The sequence below is a fragment of the Salarias fasciatus genome, chromosome 6 (assembly GCF_902148845.1).
Source record: "Salarias fasciatus chromosome 6, fSalaFa1.1, whole genome shotgun sequence".
Lineage (NCBI taxonomy): Eukaryota > Metazoa > Chordata > Actinopteri > Blenniiformes > Blenniidae > Salarias > Salarias fasciatus.
The window spans coordinates 6,291,056-6,318,428 of NC_043750.1; the positions used below are offsets into that span (position 1 = coordinate 6,291,056).

Below are 27,373 nucleotides of genomic sequence, written 5' to 3' on the forward strand. Positions count from 1 at the left end.
GCCATAGACTCATCCGCTGTGCGCCTGGTATATCCTTCCATGGCGCACTATGCTTGTGCAGATCTGTGTGTATCAAAACGCTATTTTAACGGATAGAAAAGATAACACATCTTTTAAAATGTTTTATAAGCATTCGAATTTATTTCGCGTGCTAATATGCCATCCCCTGGACCACTGAGAGGAGTATTTTGTCCACTTTCGTCAGTCCAGCTCTGTTTCCTCTTCACCTCCCACAGTTGAGTTAAGCTAACTACGATGCTAACAGCTGGGAGCCAGCCACTGGATGCACAAACACAAAAAAGGTATTTATGAGCTTATCTCACTTTGTAAATGATAGGGATAGGGCGTGGGTCCAAAATCTTCGGAGTATTCTTTTAAGACTAATTCATACTTTATTTGCAAACGAGTCTAGCTATGAGTTACTGTGAATCATCTCAGAACAGAATTAAGGCTCCTGTATACTCCTGCATCTACTGCACGCATGTGGCAGTGCGACGCCACATTGTGGTCAATACTAATATTTGAGTTAGTTTGGGATTATCGTAGTGCTTCTCCTCCAGCAAACAGGAGCTTAGTGAAATAGCAACATCGTTTAATGTTAACAGTTGGCAAGAGAGACAGCAACCCTACGATGTTCGTATATATGCGTTTTCCACATAGAATCAATCAAGATATCAGAGTTTGAGAAATCTTGGAAGAAAAACACAGAAAGTAGTTTTGATGAATTTATCTTAAAGAACACATGCTTCATGTTGTTTGAACAATTTAAATACCAATAAACTCAAGTAGCTTGGTCTCATTTATGTTCAGATAAATGTGCCATGTGCCAGTACAATAAAATCAAACACAAACCTGCAGATCACAGCAGCAGAAACACACCCACACACTGACCTCTTCACACATTCAACCAGTCTTGGTATCAGGGGGTGCCAACTATAGAAGATCCTCTATAGAAGTCTTTTCACTACAGGAAGAACTTGTTAAGTATTAAAATAATAAATCAACTGTTGCTACTTGTACATGACGTTTATTGGATGACTATTTTCTAGTAAATCTGTGGATATTAAGTTAATTTGAATGGTTTTTACTGCTAAAGTGCTATTAGCCTGCATGTTTACCAATACCTTGTAGTAGTTTGGCTAAGTGCATGGCAGAAAACCAGCTATAAGATCTGTATTGCCATGTCTTATAGCGCTGTAATACTATGAATAAGATATGTTTCGTCATATCTTATCACACAGTAATAATGCTGACTGCCGTAGCCATGCCACTTTGAAAACGGCGCTGTTCATTCACTAAGATCGTCGCTACACTTTGGGTTTGTCCAACAATCAAAACAAAGCTCAATATTTTTCTGATTTTAAATGTTTGTGTTCCACCCAAACTCTGGGGATATATGTCTGGAGTTTTTAGAAAAAAATTGAGCTCCTGTTTTCCAGGGATCATTTTACAGCAGCGTCCATGTTTTCTTAGTGAGGTGGCTATCCAATCCTTTAAAGCACAAATATACTGAAGTCTTTATATGATAGGATAATAAGAACACTTCAACTTAAATAAGTAAAGTGACTGCCTGTGAAAAGACTATCGGCTATGTTCTGTTAATAACTGTACAGTGTTGTATTGTTGTATTTGTGTAACGCTCACCAGCATGTGGGGTCTGTTCGGTTTCAGTTTAATAACAATTCTTGAACCGTAGTACATTTGAAACACACTGAAACCTGAGGTAAGAGATCCGTGATGCAGCAGTGAAAGCCAGCTATGGCATCGCCAGCAATGTAACGTTAGCATCACAGCTAAATTGTTAGCGCATTCACGATAAAATCTGCAGAAATCCTGCAAACTTAGACGGACTTCTTTTGCCAACATCGACCTGAAAAGAAGCGCCGTAGCAGAGAGGAATTTGTACACTTAAGCTGATTTTCCTAAAAAAGTTCAATCGTTTGTTGCATTTTTGGACTAAAGCGAGTTTGACACACGTTCTTAAAGGGGAACTATACAAGATTTGCTTTAGCGCTCCCCCTACTGGTCTCCTGTGAAAGCTCACTTTTGTAAACGTTCTCCGCATCCCCCCCCCCCCCACCCCCCCCACCCCCCGCCCCGCCCCGCGTGCAGATAGCGTCCCACTCCCGTTTCCTTTTTTTTTTTTGCTCATCAGGCAAAGTTTTTTTTCTGTCTTTTTGGTTCTGCCATCTGTGAGCACTTAAGGGTGGCATTGCTAATGCTAGCGAGGGTTTCACGTTTGTTTTACACGCTTTTGTACTTGTACTCTCGTATGAGTGCCGTAAAGCAGGTTTGTTCTCGTGAGATGTAGTCGGGTCCGCTCCTCTGAAATTTCAAGCACTGTTTTCAGGACACAGACCCCGGGGAGAGTAAAGGGACCGGCGAATCACCGTGACAAGTCTTTGTTTACCCCCACAGGCATTCTGGAAAACATTTATTGAGGTAAAAAAGTTGCATAGTTCTGCTTTAAAATCAGTTTACAATCTTAGCACTTCACGAAAAGTGGGAACCACTGATGTAGAACACCTTCCTGACTTCCTCCTACCTTCGAAGGTCTTGGAGCCCCACCTGCTGGTGTGACCTGCATGCTGTTGTGTATTTCTCTTGTGTGTTTTTGTGTCTTGTCCCGCACTCCCATCCCTTCCCCCACGGCTCAGGGTCCCATCTCGCTCGGGTCTAATCTTGCAGGGTAACTTGTCATTTTCTCAGCAGCCACAGACTTGACGGTGGGCAAAATCTACGCCGCCATGATGATCATGGAGTACTATCGGCAGAGCAAGACGAAAAAGCTGCAGGCACTGCGAGAGGAACAGGTAGACTCGACCCCGGAGAAATTTCTCCAACGCAGGAGAGACCCTCTCACAATTTCCTGTTCTTCCCTCGATCCCAAATCCTTGGGGGTTTTTTTATTTAATAGCACTTTCACTTGCTACTTGGACCGTCATTTTCCAAATGTGGATTTAAAAACATAAGAACCATTTCTTATACATTTAAATCCCACATCCTCGCTCTACTGCTAAATAAACTTTTCCTACTTTTTTCCAACTGCATTCCCCCTTTTTAGCATGAAAATCTGCCTTGTCTTTTAGCACTTTTATGCCCACACATCCTCCTTTGCCTCGCTTGCTCAGAGGGTCTCCAGACACTCTTCTTTTTTGGATCTGGTTAACAGCCTTTCCCTTTTGCCCTACTCAAGTTTTTTTTTTTTTTTTTTTTTTTCTAATTTTTACCTTGGCTTTCTTGAACTTGGTGTGGGGAGTTTGGTGTTTTGAAGGTTCAACTACAGGTTTTGTTGTTGATGATGTTCTTAACAACAATGTTGATGATACCACATGGCCTTACCTTTCGTTCTGTGTCTGTGCTCTTCCCCTTCCCGTCGATGAATGCCCTTGAGATGCACTCGCTCCTGCTGTCTCTGTACTTTCGGGCCACATGGTGGAAACACGTGTGGCAACATCTCTCCATTCATGTGATACCTCCTCCTCAACCATCCATTTGATACGACTAACGGAGTCCAAATTCATCATCCCCATATAAACTGAGTGGAACTCCAGGGTATTGATGAATGGAGAGCATGTTAGTCCTTTTGAAGTGAACGCCATTGCAGATGCGGTATGTGTTTGTATGTTCCTGAATGCAGCAATCCCGCTGGACTGAACGGACAGTTCCACACAGGCTCTCGCAACATCAGCAGTGCACAAGGACTTTAACCAGTCTGTGTGTCTGTCAGTTTGTCCCGTCATCACATTCCGTTTCCATTTCACTTCTCTTCCTTTCTCGTCTTAGTTGATGTGACTTTAAAGGAAGAATCCACCCTAAAACGAAGCAACACTTGTTAAAAACATCTTTACCAGTTCGGTTTCGCTCAAGAAACATAGTTTGGTGTCATAATATGTATGCTGTGGTCATAAGCAGAAGGTTTCTTTTAACAAACACCAGATTGGTCTCCTGAATGTAACTTTCCAAGAGCCATCCCAACTGCACTTGGCAGTCTGGTCTTAGAGAAATATGGTGACGCTCAATCCTCCTCAACACTGAACTCTTCCTCAGCTGAGATACTAGCAAACAACTGGGCTGGTTATGCTTTTAGCTCAAATTGCCCAACTCATCAGACTCAAGGAGCCTTTGCACTTCATACCTGTACATTTGCTTAAACACTCGACTAATGATGCAACATTGATACCCAGAACCCGACTGCAGATTTCAGATACGAAATTTAGATTAACTTCTGTATTACAAGCAAAACAACTTAAAAGCCCTCCTGTTGGGAGCTGGATTGTGAAGACACACTGCTTCGACTGTGTGGCCGGTCAGTTTGAGATCAAGTTATAAAATAAATGTAGTTGTAGTTTTTATAACCTGTTTTCTTGGACTCTTCTCTTTACCATGTTCTTAATCAGAAAAATGCCAGTTTTAGATAGAAGATCTAGAACTTAGTACTGAAGAACCCAAAGGGTGGATTCTTTCTTTAAAGTCTGATTCGTTGGGCATGTTTCTCTTCCCATTCAATTCATTACGTATTCCTCAAACTGAGCTTCTACTGTGTGTTTTGGTGTTAGTTGTTGTTGTGTGTCCATGGTTTTTGTTTGTCTTGTTTTCCATTCTTCTTGTTTCTCCACTCCTGATCGTAAAGCCTGTTGTCAGTCATCCCTCGTACCGGTCTGCCCCGCCGTCTGTCATTTTGATGCTCTCTGTTTATCCCTCCAGGAAGAGATGAGACCTTGACCTCTCAAGATCTCCCTGTTTGGTCAATCCAGGCTGATTGTCACCAAGTTTCTCTAACCAAGACCCATTCTCTCCAGTCTGTGTGTCCATCGATCTGTCTGCTTCCTTGTCTATCTGCAGTGGTTGTTGGTTGGATGTTGAATGGAGATCCTTGTGACCAGTGACTCACTACGTAATCCGTCCATCCTGGACCATTCTTTGATACATGTACCACTACTGAAAAAGACTCCATTTGAGCGAGTGTCATTGTTAAACATTAAGTGTTTATTCACTCAAAAAAAAATGCTGGGTTATTAATAATGCAGATTTGTTCAGATTAGCTAACTACTTACTATATGTTAACAGCTCAGAGCAAGTGAATCAAGCCAGCTGGACCTGGTTGTATGTCCTGGAAGACATGGACAAATGAGAATATGCATGAATGTTTGTGCTAACTCATAGATTGAAGGCTGTGTAAACAAAAAAACTATTAGTGCTAGTGTACATTAGCTCTTTAGCAGCCAGCTTTTATTTACAGCAATTGAAAAGCAATAAGTGTACTAACAAAAAACTTTTTGTTATGATTTACACCATTCAGCCCCTTCTTATAGTATCTCCAGGAGGATTATTGGGTTTTTCCTCATTTTTAGGTCAAACTCACCAAGCCGAGAACTCAAGTGCACCAAACCAGCCTTGAGATTGATAACCCAGCACTTTTTTTTTAAGTGTCTCTTCCTCATTCATCCATCCTAATGTTTTTATCATGAATTGTCGGGATGCATCGCTGGCTTGGGTGAGTGTCAAAACAGACTGTTCAGAGACAAACTGAAGCCATTTCTCTCATAGGCACAAGGATTGGTAACTGGGAAGGAATAAGTACCTTATGGCTATTTGCATTTACGTGCTCATTAGTAAGTCAAGGGAAATGAGTGAGCCATGGTTGATAAAACAATTGATTTCATGTGTGTTCTTTCGGGCAGCTTTTTAGCTATATCTTTAAAAATTAAAAGGTATGATATTGGCAGAAAAGCTGACTGTTCAGTTTGTCTCTGGATAGATCTTGTCCTCATTTAGCTTCTGGCCTTTAGCTTCCAGGCTGTGGAGGGACATGACACAAGCTGTAACAGTCATGGACCATCACCACTAAGCCACTCCTGGGAGAACTTTGTTACGCAGGATCCCTCAAGAGGAAATCCGCTTGACCTCTGACCGTGCTGACTGAAGCACAAGTTGCTTTTGGTACAGGATCAGATGTCTGCTACTGAAGGAAAAAGCATGTAGCTCAAAAAGTCTTGGCAGATAAAGAATCACAGGGGCTGTCAAAACTGTGATTTTTGAGTGAAATGTCTAGATATTGATGTGGTTCATGAGTTTCTAGTCCAAGACCTGTGATTTACCAGCAATCTTACCTCATATTGCAAAGGTGAAAGTTTCCCTGTGACACAATTTGGAGATGAGCTTTACTTCCCTGAACCGATAAAAGGATTTGAATTCATCAGTGACCTTTCAAAGCACGAGTTCAGGGCAGACAGCAAACTCCAGATCGGCTGGTCCGGCAGGGACCTTTACCTTGGATACCCACAGCCATGTGCTTGCCGATGGCGCCCCCGTGTGGGTGCATGCTGCGAGTGCATCCTGTGTTTGTGTCCTGTGTCTGCCCCCCCGAGTGTGCCTGATGCAAGCCTGCAGGCCATGTCGTGTATCTCACACAGAATCGAACGCCATTAATGTTTCAGCGCATGGAGCCGCCCTCTGAGGGAGGCGGCACGGAGGGCCAGGGGGGGCAGGGGCAGAACGGCCTCCCCAGCACCCAGCCAGACAACGTCAACAGCATGTGAGTAAACCTGGGAGAGGTGGGACTTCCTGTTGGACAGAAAGCACAGACGTTGTAGGATTGTGTCAAGGGAGATCTGTTTATTTTCCACAGATACCTGCTGCACAACAAGCTTATCAGTACTTTGATTATTTCAATGCCATCAGGCTTGTGATTTGAAACCTTGGCTTAAATGGCTCACAAAAGGAAGCAAGATCTCAATGTGTCTCCATAACGACGCAAAACACATTGTTTACATTTTCTTGACATGGGGATCACTTGTTAACAGTAGTGTTGGCATGTTTCTTCCCGACATGCAATTGAACTGTCATGTAGAAACTGTTTATTTGTTACTCGGCAGTTGATTTTAATCTCTCAGCTCCTGCTGTCACTTTCACTGCTGCTTGGTGAAAATTTTTTCACTTAAATGTATCAATCAGACATATTCCCAAAACAAATAATCTATGCTGCTAACGTTATTCAATCGGATCACTTAATGACTTTGATGTGTATCAGTTCGTGCTCAGCCCTGATTTTCTGGGTTAAAAAGTACCTTGTTATTTTGTAATCCAGCTTGTGCATGTATGTGTGTGTTCGTGTGTGTGTGCGGATGCCAGTCCTCCTGAGGGTGGCATGACTGAGAACGAGTCGTGGGTGACGACCAAAGCCCAGGAAATGTTCCAAAAGACGGGCAACTGGAGCCCCGACAGACCCTACCCCGACGACCTCCACGACAATCGGCACAACCCGCAGGTACGATGAGCCCGAGCGCACACGCCGTCGCCACGGTAATGAGGCGGCCTGCCTTCAGATGCTGAAGTTGCATAGCGGCCTGGAGACAACCGAGGATATCGTCTGTTACAGTGTTTGTATCAAAAACCTCCCAAGGAATCACACCGACAACACAAAGGCATGAATCGATTAAATGAGATGAAAGTTAAGGAAGCCAATTCAAAGTAGTGAATGTTGGGCTTTCCTTTGAACGGAAAGCTCCATAGCTAAGTAGAAACTTCCTACCTCTCTCTGATTCATTGACTATCTGGTGTGTATCTCTGGTGTGAAACATGAGGAATCGCCAGCGTTTGTTTCCGGCTTCAACAGACTTCACCGTCCTGTTTGACTACCGTCCCCTCTTTCGCCCTCTCTCTTCATCCTCCTGCTCAACGTCCAGACTTACCTGCTTCCTCTTTCCTCTGTCCATCCTCCTTTTCCTCGTTTTCCTCCTGTTCTCTCTTCTACCTCCTCTGGAGTCAGTGGTTTGGTTGACAGACGTGTTTTTTGTGGCGTGCACCTTCTGCTCCTCCTCCTCCTCACTGCCTCTTACTTTCGCTTGTCTGTTGGGACGCCCCTCCTCCGCCTGCACCTCACCTCTCTATTCGACCCCAAGATAACACTAAATATGCCATTTGTACCCATGAAACATTCTCTGAAGTTCAGTGAAAGTTGTCAATCTCTCAGTTTGCAGCCTGGTGCCAGAAAAACAAATTTTAATGATCACAGGCCGCCATCCTTTTTCATTTTCTTTTCCTATCATGTAATGCAGAATATTCAAGAGTGCATTTCTATAGAGTTTAAGAAAGTCCACTGTGTTTAATAGCTACTCCATCTGAATATACAATGGCATATTAGAGCTACTTTTGTTAAAAAAAAGACATTTTTGAGAACGAAATAGTGTCACTTTTCTGTTTTTCACATCAGACGTTTTCTCCCCACACACTTAAACAAATATATTTACTTTCTCCATGTTACATGATCAAAATTGACTCATTCATTGGTTTAAAGCTAGGGTTGGCGATCTTGGAAAACTAGCATGTAGCACGAATGTAGCATCTCCCCAAGGCTCCGCCGAGCTCCACCCAGCTCCCACCCCATTGAAGGAGCTCCCGTTGGGAGCGGAGACACGGAGACGTTCGCGGCGCATGTGGTGCGCACAGCGCTTCACCGTCCAGGGCGTCCCTGGCGTAACCTGTCCTCAGCGCTTCGTTTCTTTGTTTTTCTTTATTTGCACTACGCCAAGTTATGGCGCACTCACCGGTAAGTAAACCCCTAAACATTCTTCTCCGCCATTTTGCAAAGACGCTCCGTCCTTCTACGCGCGCACTGAACCAGGTCAGTGCACGCCATTGACATGTACGCGCAGGGGGCAGGTCGAACGGCAAAGGGATTTGATTGGTTTAAAAAAAGGTGTCCCGGCAAGACTATTGGTTGCTGTTTTTCCCGTTTTACTCCTGCTGCAGGTAGCAGATATTTTCCAAACTACTTTAAAAACACGCTATGAATTGCCTCCCATTGGGTCATAAAGATCATTTTAACCAGTATTTAAAAAAATGTATCTCATTCAAATCGCCAACCCTAGCTTTAACCTCCATTAGGATAATTCAGGTTTACAAAGAAAGAATCGAAGATTGCAACAGTTAATTTATCACGCTACATCAAGTACGGTTGAATGAGGCCTCATATTTTAAATCTTTAAAGCTGAATTATCTGTATCATTGTTCAAGATCAAGCATACTTTTGTACGTTAAGAACATTTCAAAAGCAGCAGATTATTTAAAGTGTTGAAGTTGAATTGACACTTTTTCCACCATTCCAATAGTTTTCAGCTGAAATGTTTACAATGATGTTAAAAAAAAAAAAATCTAATCTAAATAAAGGTACACATGAGAATAAATGTGTATGGCCCCTGTCAGCATTCAAGAAAAAGTGATAAATGTCAAGAATGAAGCTTTACAAGAACATGTAAGTTCTTTTAAGTGAAACGTAAAATCCAAACTATCAGAAAAGTCTTCTGAAAAACTTCTGGAAATAATTTAGATTCCGCCTTGTCACGTCTCAGGAATTACATTTCACATCGCCAAAATAGCATTTCATTGTTACGTATTCTTGTATTATAGCTTTTAATATGTGGTTAGGACAGTCAGCTGAATTTAATTCCCATTTTCTCTGTAGTTTGACTTTGTGTTTCTGACGTGAAGCACTTCAGGATATCGACTTGAGAGCTCAGTGAAGTTTATTTTGAAGTCATTTTATTGGTGAGGAGAAGATCAACTACATCTTTTCCTCCTCAGTTTTAAAATTAACTCCAATTATCTTTAAATAAAGCTTCAATATGCCATTGTATTGATGTTCTGGATGCTCATTTACAATTCTTGAATAAAACAAAAGATTACAATTTATGCAATGTGGTGTTGCATAAATTGAGACGAGCAGGACTATCCTGCTCCCTCCGTGCCTGTGGACGAGCCCACGCCCCGCCGGCTCCGCCCTCTCTGCAGACGGTGGTCACGCCCCCCTCTCATTGTGTTTTACAGACGGTAGAGATGAGGGAGATGGGGCGGGACGGGTACTCCGACACTGAGCCCTATCACCCAATGGATGGGCACGGGCGGACCCTCTCCATGCCCCGCCTCTCGGCAGACAACCAAGTGAGCACCTTCATCCCACTGTCACCATCATCGTCGCCATCGTTCACCCGCCACCTGTTTCCCTGTTCGCTATGGCCAGAGCTGAAGTGAAACCAGAGTCAGAGGTTGCATCCTAAACACCGGGGGCGGAGAGTGAAACTGGATTTTGTTTAGAAAAAGTTAACCTCAGCTCATCTCAGTCAGGTTCCCGATCGGTCTCGAGCTCTTTTCATCGTAGTTTCGTCATTATTTTAACAGCAGCTTTCTGTCATAAAAAAGCATAAGAAGTTCCCCTTATTAAAAACACGCCATTTCTTTTCTCAGTGTACAGAAGAAAAGTGATCTTTTAGTTTAAGATTTTATTTCTATGTTGTCCCTGTAATTTGACACCAGCCTCATAATTTTGCCTTTGCTGCTGTACTATGTTGAAACAGTGTCATGCCCATATAAGGAAACTCATATCAAGCCAACAGCATAGTAACTGTACCTTTTTGTGTCGTGTTAATGGTGATGTAAACTGGATTTAAAAACAAGTTTTTCATTAAGTTTAATGATTTTACAAACTTTCTGAACAAAAACTTAATGATCCTCTTGATTTCCCAGAATCTTTTTCACTTTTACGGTTCCTCAAATGGAGACCGGTGTAGGATGCAGCATAAAAGAAACCTCTGTGAATTCACTTCCCTCGGTCAGATACCCTCATTTGTCTCCCCGACCCTCCACCCCCCTCACCCCCCTCACCCCGCTCCTCCACCCCTCCCTCTCTAACCCTCACTGAGTCACTTTCACCCTCCTTGAGCAGGATCCAGAACGGGTCCGGAGGTGGACCAAGTGAGCTAGATATGTATCCAGATACGTATCTAGAAGAAACCCTTCCCTCTCCCTTCCCCTCCTCCATCTCCATCAGATCCTTGGTGTGTCTGTCCTGTGTAAACTGTGGCCAGAGTTAGCGTCACGCCTCAGTTACCCAAACCAAGAAGTACCAGGATGTGAAGTGTTCCATATCCGGATTTGAAGAAAAGCGGCTTGTATCTGACTCGTGTGTCATCCAAGCACTGACAAGTGTGTCGCTGCCAACGCGAACTGAATGTGTGTGTATGTGCATGAGTGGAGAAAATGTAGATTCAGTCTGTTTCTGAGAGCAAGCAAGGTCAGGTTTCAGTGAAGGTCTCCGCCGTTTCTTGGATCTGCTTCATTCTTTGTCAGCGTACCCAGAGAGCTGGATGCAAAACCCCGTGATGGAGCTTCCGGAAGGTTTGCACAAAGAGAGGAGAAATAACCTTCAGATTGTCCTCTTTCAGCTGTTTCTGCACTTTCTAACCACAAAACGATGAACCGTGGAGGAACCGCTCACAAAGGGACTCTAGTCTCACTTTAACTGTTTGACTGTCCGTTGAAAAATTCCCAATATGTGTGTGACTTTCTGGCACCTGGAGTCCAAATCTCAAACTCCTGCCAATGCAATCTCAATAATGGCCCCAGTTCTGCAGAAGGTTTATGCAAGATTCTGATAATATTTGTCCAACATAATCAAAGAACTCGATTCAATCCAAATTCAGGTGAAAATCAATTCTATCCTTTCTGCCTTTTCCGTATAGATGGACATCATTTTCCAAATGTTACAGCTTCAAAAAAAAGTTCTGAGAAACAGGACATTTAAAGAGGGCGTGGCCTCAAAGGAGGCGTGGCCTGTGACAACGTTCCTGGTACCTGTCTACAGTTTTCGTGCAGCAGGCCTGACAAGTGGCCACTGAACCACATTGGAAATGTTGCCATACAGCTCTCCTGTTCTCACTGGTGAGCTTTCAGGCCGTGCATGTTTTTAATCCCTTCACACTTCATGAAGTCTGCCATAAAAATAAACCGGAGCAGACAAAGAGGGTTTTAAATTTGTAATTATGAACCGATGTTTAGGAATGAATTAAAATTGGATTGTGTTGCTGTAGATTTGAGTTTTGTACGAAATCCATCGATCCCACCCCGTCTGTCCAATATACTGAGTTCCTCTTATGACTCTGAGAACAAAAAATTAAATCAGAGAAGAAGCCTTTTGACAGAAATAGACAAGGAGTGGTGCTTTGCACCAACATCAGTGGCAACTATGAAGCAAATCCAAGACGATCAGATCAGATAGGTCCCAGAAAGTCCAGGATGTCCACTTCAGAACCAGGTTTTCCATCTGCCCATCTGTTTTCTACACCTGTTTTTTCACAGATGCAGGTTTTCTTAGATGACACGAGGTGAAGATTATGGAACCCCTTTGACAGGCCACGAGTAAAGTTAAAGCCGGTTACAATCAACATCCATCTGTCTTTCATTTTCTTCTTATTACTCTCATAATTTAAGAACACATCCTAGCGTTTTCAGTGACATATGGAGCATCAAATGTGAAATATTGGTTCCCAAATGGAGGAAAACAAGAAGGGGAATCTAACGATAACTTGTTCCCTCGAGTCCCAGGAGGACAAACCAACACATTCTCTTTACAATCCTATCAGCATTAACACACATTCAGCTCTAACAACCGAATCCCTCTGAAGCCTCTGGCTGCAGTTACACACACTCTGGGATACACTCAAGCATGGCCATACTCCCACATCTCACCGCATCCAGTCGTGTTGCTCTCACTCTGGTGTGTTGGTTTAACAGACTGCATAAAATGATGTGGATGTGGAAAACTGCACCATTCTTTGAGTTCTTTACAGTGGAAAATAATTGGGAATGAGGTGTTTCCTTTATTTTCTGGAGTGAAATATAAAGATGACTGCCGTGCCTCCTTCTAGTGAAGCTGAAACATAAAAAATATCAATGCAATGAAAGAGTAGGTTTAAATGAAAGCATGGCATACTGTACCTTTAACAGTGCACTGCCAATGTGCTTCAGCCACTAAAGCTGTTATATCCTGTATTTTTGTACCACTGGTGCTTTTTATAAAACCTCCTCATAATGGAGTCAATAGAAGAACAACAAGCAGCCTTTTATTGCTGTTTACTCACAACAATAGCCGGCTGATTTAATAACAGAGGACCGACATCAACAAAGAGCCTCATGTTGGCACTAATCATGTGATTCAGTGATTAAAGAGAAAAACAGTAATTTTGTGGTGTGTTTTGAAATGCTTTTCCAAAAGCTTCATCAGGAGCTGGCGTTTGAGTCACTGAGCGCTGACAGTGCGACAAAAGCTTCTCTACAGATCTCACCAAGTTAGTCAAAAGCAGAGAAACAGATTATGTAATGAGAAGAGAAACGGGATGCACGTGCAGATTCGATGGAGTACTGAGTCATTTTTATACCCAACTACCCCGCTTCTCTGCAGAATCTTCACCGTCAGTTTTGATCCTGCAGCAGGAAATATGGTAGAAATGGGACTCCTGCTGATATTTTTATGACTCGTTCATTATATACTCAACCGGCCACCAGGGGGCAAGCTAGGTGTTTCGGCTTCACTTAATCCAGAGCTGATCGGTCATTCAAGTCTGTGAAGCAACCAGCTGTCAGGCTGAAATTCACTTCTTTTCACATTTCAGCAAACTCAAGCTGATTATTAGCAAATATTTAGAGAAGTATGTTCAACAGAGATTCTACCGACAATCGTTTAGCTAAGCTGTTATGATCAGACAGTGATTAGAAGAAAAAAAACAGGATGACATGGAGGAAATATTCTGTGTGTGTATCTGTGTGTGTGTGTGTGTGTGTGTGTGTGTGTGCGCGCGCGTGTGTGTTGTGCCTACAGTAGATGTGTGTCTGTTACTTACTGTCTTCTAACACTGCTCTGCCTTACAGAGAGCTCATGCTGTTTCGGTAAGTGTGTGTGTGTATGTGTGTGTGTGAGTGTGTGTGATTACATCCTATACTCTGTCCTCCGGCGCTGGCTGGCACACGCCGCTCACTCTCGTGCGTGCACGCTGGCCGTTTCCTGTATTAACTGGGATCTCCTTCTCTCTCCTTTCTTTCTTTTCACCTCATCCGGTCCTCCTCCCTTTTACGTCCTCCATCACTTTCTCTCCTCTTCTTCTATTTTGTCCCCACATTCCTCCAATAATGCATCTCTTCTCTCCCCCCCCCCACCTCCCTCCCCCTCCTCCTCCTCCTACATATCCATTCTCTCTATCTATGTATTTGTTTTTATCTCTTTCTCTGTTCTCTGTCCGGTCGTGGCGGCTATGCTACGCCGGGCCTCCGTTCTGTGTGTGTTTGGGTGTGCGTGTGTGTGCGTGTGCTACACTGCTCTGCTCTACGTATCATCTCTGTGTTTGCCTGCTCTGCAGCGGAGGAGACACAGGCCTCGTGGAAATGACCTCAGTGTATGTACCTCTCTCTCGCTATCTCTCGCTGTCCGTCTCCCTTCTCACCTCCTCCGAGCCTCTCTGTCTCAATCGGCCGCTTTTCAAACTGGATCTGAACCCGCTGGAGTTACGGTGGTGGTTTGTGCCCCCGTCTGGGAGGACCATGTGGGCGGAGGGTGCTAGGTTTTCATCTTTTGTCCATTTTAAACACAGGGAACATGAATCATTTCTCAAAAATTAAATTCCATGTCTGAAATTGTGAGAAAATGAACCACAAAGTTCTTTTTTAATCTCAGTAATCATTAAAAAAAGAAACAACCTTGAGTCCTGTTGTGATTGAGAATAGACTCGAGACACCATCTTGTGGCAGGATGTGGTTTTACAAGACTACATTATCAGGCTAGCCGGGTGAGTTCGTTTGTTTTGTTTTGAACATGAATACAAAGACAGCAAATTTCAAGTTTTTGAAATAAGGACATTTATATACATATATATATATATATATATATATATATATATATATATATATATATATATATTTTTTTTTGTATATATATATATATATATTTGTATATATATATATATATATATATATATATGTTCAAAGATGGAGTATTAGACTACATTCTGTAGCAGTACTGCTAACATAAACCTGCAAAACTGGGTTGGTCCCATATTTGAAAATTGTTCCAATTTATACTATTAAACTGAAGCATAATTATACTTTAATTTAAAAAAATGACATTCAAAGCTTTCTCAGAAATACATGAATTCTTGTAATTCGTATTTTACTGTTAAAAAGTGTTTAGATACTGTAAAAAAAAATACTGATATGTAAATTACAATTAACGATTTCATTTTGCACAGTGATGTTGGGTGTCCTTTAGGGTACTTATCAATAAAACATACTTTAATTATTTGAGTATTCTATATAGATGTACTCAATATAGATGTACATGTGATCTGGTTTGGTCAGTGTTCTGGGGCCTGAACTCAGCCACAGATCCAAACAGCCTTTAATGAAGTCAAACAACAAACATGACAAAAAGCAAACAGCCAAAATTTAAGCTGGGAACAGAGGAGATCCAGAGACGATGACAGGACAGATACTTCATGACGTGAAATGAACTACACAGGCATCCAGACATGAATCAATATGGAGACTGAACAAGAATAAATAGATGGAGTTTGCAGTTGACAGGATCAATTTGGAGAAAATCAGAAACACATGAAGGGAAGACAAACATGACACTTCAGGAATGGCTAGAAACGAAATCAGATGAGAATAAATATGTGGGAACAAAGGAAGACGTGACTTGGATATCAAATAATGCAATATAATCTCAACACATTTTAAACAAGCCATAAATACCTGGAAACAGGCCCGACAGATGAGGCTGTAAAGACTTTAAAATTTCTGTCCTTGCTTGAAATTATTCAGTCACAGAGGAGGGAAATGTTAGTCAAGCACCTCTGATCTTCTCATATTCTTTCAATTTCATCAAAGTTCTTTTGGGCGTTTCAACTTATTACAAGACAGATTTTCTTCTTATTTCACATAAAGCATGTTTATACATTATCTTTGAATGATTCGATTGACGTAAGACTGAACTAAAAGGCCACAGTGGTGTTGTTGCAGTGAACCCCCACCCACCTGGTGCTCAAGGCTTTTAGACTCAACCGTGACCAGAATGTCACTTTTCAGATCTGTTTGATTACCTGTGCTGTTTTCTCTCCTCTGTCTGCCTTCCTGTCATCTTCCCTCCCGCTCATGTTTGCTCACGTCGAGGTCGCTCCGCTCTCCATTGTTTGTTCTCCTCCAAAGTTCGGCTCGAGTTGGGCTTGTGCGCAGCGTGTGTGTGCCTGCCGTGTGCGTTGGAACCCAACAGCGTGCGACGGGAAGCATGTGGACCGCCCTGATCCGCGGCTGTTGGCCCGTGCGGGGGTCTGGAGGCTTGCCGGCATGTCGTCAGTCGTGCATGAGGTGGCGGAGGGGAACTGGGAGGAAGCCATGTGGCCTGGCTCGACAGCGAGAGTGAAAGTTGGACATGGGCAGAGTGTGACACTCACAAAGTGTCTTTGTCGTGTTCAGTTCTGTCTGTGTGAATCTGTCTGATGCTGTTGTTTTGGAACTGAAATGGCTTCAGTTCTTCCATAACCTGATCGAGATGTTAATGTTTTTTATTTATGACCAATTTCTTTTACTCAGGAGCAAAATATGCATCATTAAATAAAAGAAATGAAATAATTAGTCAAATGGCCATTCCTCACAGGGTGAGGTCTCAGCCGGAGTTTAACCCTTCAGCGGAAGGAAGATGCTCTACAATCTAGATGCTACCGCTAACAAAAAGAAGCAGCAAACCACTGAGATAAAGTAGCAACATGGTCTTCGTAAATCTTTGTAATGCTGTTCAAGCATCAAAGGCAGTGTGGATACAAGTGGACATTGGTTCTTCTTAAAATAAGACCTCTTTCGTGTTGGACATAGTTTTTTCTGAACTGTGGTTTAAAAAAGGTTTGGCTAATGCTAAAGCTAAATGTGTGGCCGTGCACTGTTTGTCTGTGCAATAAAAAGAAACATACAATAACTACAGTTTAGCTGAACTTTGGGATGAGCAGTTTGTTACTTCAACGATCTCAGAAACATCTATTCCTGTTCTTGGTGGATATTTTATCATGCATGCTGACTTGTCCTTTTAACGCTGGGACGTTGTAATAATGTGGATTTATTTAAAAAGTCACTTGTTTGGTCTGTTTTAAAGTGTTTGTTTTAAATGTGCTTTAACTGGCTGCTCCTTCAGTAACACAACACCGAGTGAAGTGACACTGATGAATATCGTCAGACTGACGTCTAGACTTTCATTTCACGATCCAGGAATGAATTTTTTTTCTAAGAAGTCTGTTCTACAAAATGTTATTGCACACAGAACAGGGTGGCTCATTGGGGAAAAAAACAGATATTTCCAATCCAAATACACAGAAAAGGTGATATCAAAGTGTGTTGTGTGTGTGCTTGGAAGCCCGTTAAGTGTTTGGATGTGTTTGGCACTGCCAGCTCAGAGGATCTGCATGGCTTGTGCCAGAAATCATTCAGGCCGCCGTCTGTCTGCAGTGACGGTCCGCTCTCGACTGCGAAGCCTCTCATTAGCGTGCGTGTGTGTGTGTGTGTGTGTGTGTGTGTGTGTGTGTGTGTGTGTGTGTCCTTGTCCGGCTGCTGCTTGCAGACTGACGTGTGACGGATCATGTCGGGGTGACGTGAGGCTTTGTAGGTGCTCATAGTGTCAGCAGGTTCCTTCCTGGTCAGAGAGGCTCGACAGCAAACCCAGCAGGAAAAGACAAACACTGCTTTGAGGAAACTCTGGGTCTCCAGATTGTTTCATTCATTTATTTGCTCCTATCGCCAAACTGAAATGGTTCTAATAAAGCTGTAAAGATGCAGTCTGTATACCTGTATACGTTTATACATACTATACAATTGAATAAATAAATTATAAATAGAACATTTAAAAATGAAAACCTTCAAAGAAATGTTGGCGTCTTTCCCGTATGTTCTCTGGACAACTGATTGACTCACTCCACTGTGATGCTACTTTAATGGCAAATATTTGTCACCACTGATCCGGCACAAATCGGTGCAACGTCATTCTCACTGTAGACACATGCATTCAGTATCAAAGGCAACACCAGAGGATAAATATTAACGATTTCACTGGAGTGTTTGACTTTTTCACCTGAGTGTTACCTGTTACATATGAAGTCTGATTGGTCTTCACAGATTTACAATGTTTCAATGAAAAATGTTTGAGCTAGAAACAGCAGACCTTTAATTCCTCTATCTGTTCTCATCTCAGAATATGACCCTAATCCTAACCCTGTAGCACCTTCAAACATTTTGAAACAATAATACAGTGGTATCATCAGCATAGTGTGATTTTCCTGGTGGGTTTCCACAGAGCGTTTGATCAGCCTCTACCGTTATGAACAATGGTTTGTCTTATCCACCTGGTGTCTGTATTTCATTTACATCGTACTTCAAAAGTGTTTTTTCTGTCTATAGATTATCATCTTTGATTAATCATTCTCTCCGAGATTGTTCTGGCGCCAATCATCTGAATTTCTGACACAATAATGATGGTTTTTTAAGCCGGTTCATGATGAATATATCGCTTTGAAAAGAAAAGTTGTAGATTCATATGAAATGTTTTTTGTCTTTCTGGCCCAGCTATCTTTGGCTCAGTGGTTTCTTAATCTGATCATGATGTAAATGAAATATGACCACAAGGAAAAATCCAGCAGGCTCTTCTGCCTTGTGCATGTATTGGAGGCATGGTTTTTATAGCCCTCCATGCTTGTTCTCTGTCCCTCGGCTCATTTCTTCTACTCTCCGTCAGTTTCCTGTCGTTTATATCTCTCTATGTCCGTCCTCCTCCTCGTCTGTTTGTACGAGCACATGCTTTTTGCATATAGAGCAGTTAAAGAGCTGTTTTCATTCGTCGTGTGTCTTCAGCCAGAGCACGATGAAAACACGTAAAAAGGCATCCGTTTTTAGATCAGAGGGTTTTAAGTCAACACACAGTCAGCCTTGGGAAACCTGAGCCGTCCTCATGTTGCTCCTGTCAGACGCAATCAGAAGCAGCTTCATAGTGCTCAGCTAAATAAAGTCAGTGAACGCATCGTTTCTAGCCAACAATGAGACGCATTAATCACATCGAGTCAAATCTCATCTTGTTTCCCCTCTTTTCTTCCTCCTTCCCCCACTGTCGTGTATCTCTTTGTCTTCTTCCTGCCTTCGCCTCACCCTTGTCCCCATCCACCCTGCTCTCCACCCCAACTGGTGTCCGAGCAGACCATCACCGACACCAGCCCGATGCGCCGCTCCACCTCCAGCCTGGTCCACGGACGCACGGGCCGAGGCGTCCGGCTCGACGACTACTCCCTGGAGAGGGTGGTGTCCGAGGAGGGCCGACACGGGGGAGGGCGGAGGCACCGGGACAGGAGCCACCGCACCTCCCAACGCTCCCTGACCAGATACACCGACGCAGACACGGGTGAGTCACTCGTCGTGGGTGAATCCTCCAGGCGACCGTTGACACCTGACACCGCCCGCCGAGCCTCATGTAGCCGTCGACTCAGCAGTTTGTAGTCCGCAAGCCAATTTCAAAAGTTCAGAAAGAGAAATTAATCAGAGGATTACCGTATTGGAGCCTCTTGCAGTCTGGATTTGGCTCATAGCCTTATGTTTGACACCACTGATCTAATAAATGCATGTTGAATTCCAGACATACATTCAGTTCTTTTTCAATAAAATTAGCTGCAATGTGAAAAGATTATGAGGACTTTTATGTTACCAGTAACAGACTAGAATAATTCAGACACAACCTCTTAAAATTCCATGATGACTTTGATAGATCTCATCAACTGTTCAATATTATTCCGTGTGAATTCTGCCAATCCAGATATTCTGTTAACTTCTGCAAACTTTGTGATAATGTGTTGAGTTTTCACTTCTTAGTCGAACTATGAAGAAACACCTTAAAAAAATGTATGCTTTCATGGGCAACAATCCTGGTTTCTGGATGTTTGCTGTGTGGGGAGAGTTTATAAAAACCAAAATCCAGCTAAACAACAGCTAAAACTGCTTATAAAAATCAAGTAAATAGCTAAAGTAGCTCAGAATGGAAACAGCTAAAAGTGCTAAAACAGCAAAAATAACTTTTAACAGATGAAAAAATAAATAGGAATGCTTAAATGTCAAAAATAATCACAGACAGCTGAAATGGCTTAAACAGTAGAAATCTGCAAAAGGGTTTAGTGACTCCATCCTCTTTTGGTCATAAAGGTAGTAGACTGTTGGTCTAGAGTACTTATAGCAGTTGAGTCCCGATCATTGTACTCACTAAACATTATTATGGGAGTCGAGCCTCGGCACCAAGTAGCCCTTGAAAGGAACATTGAGTGCGCAGATTGGCCACTTCACTTCTAATTATGAACACAGATTGCATGCTTCATCTGCAAAACTAATCCAACAAGGCCGGCGCAGTGAAACTCTGAAACCTTTTTGTAAGTGGAGAGTTCTCCTTCATCTGATGGAGCATTCCCTCCTCTGCTGCGTGAACGCCGATGATGGTTTTTATTACAGCGCTGCAGCTTTTTAAATTACTATTATTGTTGGGTGATTTTGTGAAATGATGCCAGACTGTGATATCGCCCCTGGTGGTTATTGTACCGACTCGTATGTACACATGTAAACTGACTCCTGTCCCTGCTAGGCCTGGGCACAGACCTCAGCACCACCACGCAGTCGGGTGATCTCCCACCGAAGGAGCGCGAGCGTGACCGCGGCCGCACCAAGGACCGCCGCCACCACCACCATCACCACCACCACCACAGCTCCATGGACAAGGAGCGCTACGGCCCCGACCGCCATGAATACTCCCACAGGCATCCCCACGACCGCCACTGGTCCCGGTCGCCCAGCGAGGGGCCCGATGGGCGGGGCCACAGACAGGTGGGCACCAAACACACCGAGCTTATGGCAGTAAATGATGAGGAAGGTTTTCCTTTTGGTCCTGAGCTGCACGTTTGCAGGCTCTTTCTATACGTCAACGTTTCAAGTGAAAATGCATCACTTTTGTGTTTCTGTTTCAGAAGTTTTGTGTTGTTACAGTGACGTTTTGAAAACAATGTCCGTTTACACGAAAATGACAGAAACGCTAAAAACGATGCAGTTGTAGCTGTACGCTCAGTTCGTGGGTCACAAACAGGAACCGCCACTGGGGGTAGCCTTTTCACACTTTCCCCCAGCTGGCACCGAAAACCAAAACACAGCTGGAGGCCGTCAAGCTCAGATCGCTGCAGCTGTCCTGACATTCGCTGCCTGAACGTCACTGCAGTCCATCAGCTCCCCTTGTCTGCTGGAGCAGCTGCTTTTATGGCTCTGTCGTCCCTGGAAGAGGGAGGGGGCAATCAGTAGTCATGCACAGGTGAATACAATATCCCTCCCCACATCCCTCTCTGCATCCACTCCAGCCATCTCTCTGCCTGAGCTGGACCTCGCCCCACCCCCGCAGAGAGACAGCAACAACAACGTAATAACAATCCAGCAAGCAACAGCACCAACTGGTGGCCTGACATGCTGATTACACTGTTTTCATCTATATAGACGTCGTTTTCAAAGTTTTGCTGTGTACACGTCACACTTTTCTACAATGAAAATGCAAAACTGATGTATTTTTAATTGTATTGTAAACCTGACTGTTTAAAAATTAGTTTAAAAATTAGTTTGTCAAAAAATCGTGTTGCAATGAAAAAAATAATAGGAACTGACCAAGAAAAAAATATGAAAAGAACAATGAAGAGTTCACTTCAGTGAATTTTGCTTGAAGGATAGCTGATGCTGACGTGTCTGTGGAGAGAAACTGGCAAATCACAGACTCATATTGAAAGCTCTTAGTGGCTAATTCTGTTAAAAACCAAATGATTAAAAGACGTGTTCCTCCGAAGAACATTTTGGACTGTTGAAAAGATTTCATAAATGTATTGTCTTTATATTGAAGGTTGAATGTGTTTTGGCTCCAGATCTTTTTTTGGAGGGAGTGGTATTTGAGTAAAAACTGCTCTTTGACTCATAAAGACCACTGAATTATTCTGTTTTGGAATGAAACATGAAAATATTTAGAGGTTAAGACTAAAAAGCCCATTTCAAAGAAAACCCCAACAATCTGCAACATTTTGGAACACACTTTGTTTCCAGAATCCAATTTACTGGATGTGGTAATGGTTCATGGTATTTACCACAATGCATCAGATGACTCGTGTTTGTAGATATAAATTATCTTGATTTTTTTTTTTCATCACGTCTCTTTTATTAACTCCTGACCAGCATTTATCCAGTAATAGTTCACATAAATCTAATTCAGTACTCCTACTTATGGATCTCAATCTCTCTTTTTTTGTGTTATGCTTTTTTCTTTGTCACTGTTTCTCTGTCCATTTTTATTCGACGTGACGTGTGGCTTCTTGATGTCAATTTTTTGCCTCATCGATATGTCTATCAAATGATTTTCTATGGTATCTATCTATCTATCTATCTATCTATCTATCTATCTATCTGTCTATCTGTCTATCTGTCTATCTGTCTATCTCACCACCGCTCTGTTCTATTCTGGTCTCTGTTGTTGCTGTTCTTGTTGTTGCTGTTCTTGTTGTTGTTGTTGTTGTTGTTGTTGTTGTTGTTGTGGTGCGTTTTGATTTTCCTTGTTTACATTTTGCTGTAGGGCAGTAGTTCGGTGAGCGGCAGCCCGGTCCCCTCCACCTCGGGGACCAGCACTCCACGGAGAGGCCGTCGGCAGCTGCCTCAAACCCCCGCCGTCCCCCGTCCGCACGTCACCTACTCCCCCGCGGTCCGCAAGCCCGGCTACGGCCCGCCGGGCCCGGGCCGCCTGCGCTCGCCGTCCCCCCGACACTTCTCTCCGCCGGACCACGACCGAGGCTACCACCACCGGCCGCCGTCGCGCCACGCGTCCCCCCATCACGGAGGCTCCTCGTCCCGGCACGGGTCGCCGCGCTCCCCGAGGCACCAGTCCCCGCGCTCGCCCCTCCACGGCTCGCCTCGATCGCCTCACCGGGGCCGCTGGAGCGGGCCGCCGCCCGGGGACAGCCTGGAGGGCGACGGACCCTTCTACGAGAGAGATTACGAGTACGAGCGGCACCACGAGCCCCCTGCCTACGAGCAGAGCCTTTCCCACGGCAACCCACACCCACATGGAGGAAACCCTCACCCGCACCCCCGCTCACCCAGGACTGCCCGCCACGGGCCCCCTCCGCCCCCACACCCGCATCCGCGTCGGGTACCCAACGGCTACCGCTCATCCTCACCGTCCCCACATCGACGGGGACCGCCGGGGGCGCCCCCGCACCCGCACCACCGGCCTCCCCACGCCAGAGGGCCTCGCAAGGGCCTGCATGAACCTTATAGCGAGACGGACGAGGATGACTGGTGCTAGCAACGGCAGAGAGCGAAGGGATACAGGCAGCAGAGAAGAAGAACAGCAGCAGCCTCCAGCGCTTTGGCCTCGGACGTGTAGACTTTAAGTAGTGAAAATGAAAGGGTTGGACACCCTCTAAACACTCTACCCTCATCCTGCAGACTCTGACCGAGAGGAGGGGCTGTAGGGGAGTGTGCTGCAAATGGCTTTTTTACACATTTTGTGTAAGACTCAAATCAATAAAGGAGCGGCACGTGAAAGAAACGCAAAACAGACAGCTGGGAAGAATGGGCCAAGGCGTAGGCACCTCTGCCTCTCTCCGTCTCAGAACTACGCTCCCCGGAAGGTGGCAGGAGGACGCGGCAGACGCCGCCACAGGAAAACAAGAGGGGCTTTACAGGCCGAGAAAGCGATTCTCCCAGACTGATGCCCAATTGCTTGGATTTGCCAGACCTCTGCTGCGTGCTGCTGGTCAGACTACTAATGTTAAAAAGCCTGAAAAATGAGCTGGAATGCAGAATCCATGGCTTTGACTCTGCTCTGAGACAGATATGTTTAATGAAAAACACATTAATAGAAAGTCAGGACCCCCTAAACCCTTACATGCCAAGCTATGCCTCCAGAAAATCAAACTTGAACAATGAAGAACACAATGAAACTTTACATAAGAAAAGAAAAAAAGGGAGAAAAACCACTTTATCTTTAATCTTTTTCCTTTCCAAGGGACAGAACCAGGAAGCTCCGCCTATACTGCAAAAACCAGCCAATCACAGCGTTGGCTGATATTTGATGAGTTTTATCATCTCTGTTTACTGTTAAAGACTCACTTTAATGCTGATGGGACTGCTGTGACATCACTTCCTGTCCAGCCGGTGGCGGGTGGCGGTAGCAGCGCGAGCCAGGGGAAGGGTGAGGCAACAGTGTGGGCTCGCTTCCCGTTTCCGAGTGCGCTGGGAGGGGGTGGGCTCAGGTAGCTCGAGAAGAGAGTCGGACACTTTTGTCGAGCCTCTTTCCTCCTCTGCTACTCCACCACCCCCCGACACGCGGCGAAAAAGGATGACCAGACAGGAAATGACATCACGCGGTTGAAGGCGGCGGAGGAGAGGAAAGGAGGGATGGTAAAAAAAACAAAAAAGACTAATTTCTTCAGTATTTCTTCTCTCGATTACTTCTCCTTCTTGTTCTTCTTCGGACATTGGAGCTTGGTTCTTCTGTTGCATTCGCTCAACCTCCTTTGATCTTTTTCGGAGTCCAAAAATTTGATGGAAACCTGCATGATTGATTAAATACATACTTGAGAGGAAATCTTATCTGGTGTGGGAGGGACCTGGGGGCTTTATAGGAAACTTTGCATTTAGGTTTACTGAAGAAGTTCTCCTCTGTCACACCCGCTCTCTCTCTCAGCATCTCGAAAGTTATTTTCTGGGTTTCTGGGTTTCCCTCTGGACCCCAAACAGGCTTTGACAGTCAGCTGTGTTGCTTGCCTTTTATTGTTTGAGCCAAAACTCTGTTGAAAGACGCACCGTCGTGGAGTCACGTTAAAGTTTCCTCCAGTGCTCGAGAGACACGAGGGAGAGAGCGCCAGAAGAGGCCAACTTCTACCGCTCTTCATTTATAATTGTTAAAGATGACAGTCTAATGAATAATGAAACCAATGTCCATGCAAAATGATCGTGACAATGATGATACTGGTGATGATTGACTGATTGATTGATTGACTGATTGATTGATTAACTGATTGATAGAAGTGTTGCTATAGATTTGTTGTTATTGTTATTTGGAGTTGAAGTATGCTATGTCCATCTTGTTTACATTCGTTCTGTTTTTTTAAGCCCCCCCCCATACAATGACGTTTACTGGGTTCCTGATGCCTTCCTGCAACGTTTCGGTGCAAACGACGGCTTGGGAACATTTCACTTAGCAGCATTGCGTGTTGTAACGCAAATCTTACCGCACGTTTTTCTCTCCAGGGCGGCAGAAGCGGAGGTCAGGGGAGATCTCAGTGTTTGACCTGCAATGATTCAAATGGGGTCAGTGCTTAAGCCAACCCAAAGATCAAAACTTCATGTTCAAAGCGAGGGTGGGGTAGGTCACATCATTTGGAGAAGGGGTTTTAAGACTGAGCCTGAATTTCACACTGAGGAGCTTTCCAAGACGAGTGTTGTTGAATTCTCTCACTTGCAGCCAAAAAAGAAAAGAACTTTAATGAATTTCAAGCTTTTCCTTCTGTTCTGCTCCGTAGTCTTGTGGTGAGCTCAGTTGCCGGCCAAGACAGCACAGTATTGGTGGTACAGTGTTGGTGTTGGTCAGTATTCCATGATGTTATTCTCCTTTCGGCCACCAGATGGTGGTTATTAGCACACATTACCCACCCTGCCTTCCCTATCCTCCACAGGACAGCCTCTGGGCCGCATACTAGTTTTCAAACTGGAGCGAAACCGCCGCTTGTGTCTTTCTCTACTATGATTGAGAGGAATACCAGATCAAGACCTGATTTTAGTCAGGAAAAGCGGATGTAGCCTGAGAGATGCCATACCTGTCCGTCAGTCTGTCCTTCTGTCTGCCTGTCTGTGCCAATGCTGACCTGCCCGCCAAACACACAATCCCTACCTTCAGCCGTCATCCTCAACCGCAAACCCCCTTCTCTCAGGTCTGGAAAACCAGAGAACATTCGCCAAAACCCACCCAAAAACCCCAAGTCGCTTGAGGTTGTAGCAGAGCTGAAACATCATTCAGCCAAAACCCACTTCAGCATCCACCAACCTGTTTGTCGTCGTTTTTTTACGATCTGTTTACCTCGCTGTCTCTTCCGTCAGCTTATCAGAAAGAGATGTTAAAGACACAGAAAACTTTACAGCACAGAAACTCTTAAATACTGATCTTTATTTCTGAGGGACAATAAATATTGAATATTCAATAACTGTACAACAGAATGATAAAACTATAGAAAATATAGATTATTACCTACATATAAATCTAGATGTAATACAGTAGACATAGTTATAGATTAAGTACGAATACAGATGCAGATGTTTATTTATTTTGCGTACCAATCACGCTCACGAAGCGCTCAAGAATCCAGCCGCGAAACGGGCTAAACCGTTTTCCTCGCTGTCGTCTGAAGCCAGAAAACAGAACCCCAGTCCACGTGTTGTGACTCTATGCAGACCTCAAGAGCATCTTCTTTATTTCATTTCAGAGGTGTAGTCTGGCAAACCACGAAACGAGAGCAGACGGATCAGTTCGGATAAGTTAAACGCCTCTTTTTTCCCCCCACACGTCACGCGACACCACAGCGGAACCCCCAGCTCATTCCTTCTGCCCCCCCACAGACTTCTCTTCCTTCCAGAGAGGAGGCGCCTCCAGGCCCAGCAGTAGTTGAGAATAGTTTCAAGAAGATGGGGATGCAGGGGAGTGATTTTTTTTGGTTAATTTGTTCAGCAGGCATGAAGGGGAGCGACCTTGAAACCCCTCTGTCCTCACCTTCCATGGAGAGCGGTTCCCGAAGCCCCCCTACAGAGCCACAGTGCCTTCTGTATCCAAGTCATATTCATGGGCTCCCCCCTCATGTCTCCTTATCCACAGCCGCTCCCGTCCGTCCACACCTTCTAACCTTCTGTAGTCCAAGAGATCAGCCAAACTACGCCTTAAAAGTCGAGTCCCACCGGCTCCCATCCAAACACAGTACCAGGGAGAAGGGGGATTTTCAGACTGGGCCACGGCAAGAGACGGTCAAGAGGCTAGACTTGATGCAGGGAATTCAATCAAAGCTAAAACTCCCACTCAAGTGCACGGATTTTTGTAAAAAAAAAAAAGCAAAAAAGAAGAAAAAAGTTGCCAAAAATCATCCGAGATCCGCACAGTTTGACTCCAGTCGCCGGATCTCGCCCTCTTGACTTCAGCGCGGTGCCACTTGGTGTCCTCGGCCCAGTTTCAGGCGGTGTAGTGAGAGGTTTACAGAGGTGCGAAGCAGTTTGCTTACTTCTCAGGTCCCTCTAGAGTTAGGTAGCTAGATACTTAGACGACGTAGGGGAGAGCGAGCTTGGAAACGGGCGGGCCTCGGATTGAGTTGTTGTATGGTTTTACCTGGCATGGCATCAGACGCTGTACTGTCGATCCCTCACCTCTCCTCCGATCACTAACCCACGATCACACACTCCGACCCCACCCCCCACCCCC

General features: G+C 44.3%; 1 protein-coding gene across 27 annotated transcripts in view; it reads left to right on the plus strand.

Annotated features, from left to right (window-relative positions):
• cacna1ab (calcium channel, voltage-dependent, P/Q type, alpha 1A subunit, b) overlaps positions 1–25,282 on the plus strand; it is a 189,071-nt gene extending 163,789 nt beyond the window's left edge. For 8 of the 27 annotated variants that reach the window (XM_030093297.1, XM_030093301.1, XM_030093296.1 and 5 more), the window contains 9 exons: positions 2,710–2,813; positions 6,417–6,538; positions 7,135–7,270; positions 9,829–9,942; positions 13,705–13,722; positions 14,190–14,225; positions 19,054–19,255; positions 20,477–20,715; positions 22,484–25,282. In XM_030093297.1, the coding sequence (XP_029949157.1) occupies positions 2,710–2,813; positions 6,417–6,538; positions 7,135–7,270; positions 9,829–9,942; positions 13,705–13,722; positions 14,190–14,225; positions 19,054–19,255; positions 20,477–20,715; positions 22,484–23,212 (1,700 nt within the window). In that variant the 3' untranslated portion in view covers positions 23,213–25,282. Of the gene's footprint in view, positions 1–2,709; positions 2,814–6,416; positions 6,539–7,134; positions 7,271–9,828; positions 9,943–13,704; positions 13,723–14,189; positions 14,226–19,050; positions 19,256–20,476; positions 20,716–22,483 lie in introns of all 27 variants that reach the window. The other 19 variants (XM_030093309.1, XM_030093308.1, XM_030093313.1 and 16 more) reach the window with 14 other exon arrangements.
• The last annotated feature ends 2,091 nt before the right edge of the window (positions 25,283–27,373 follow it).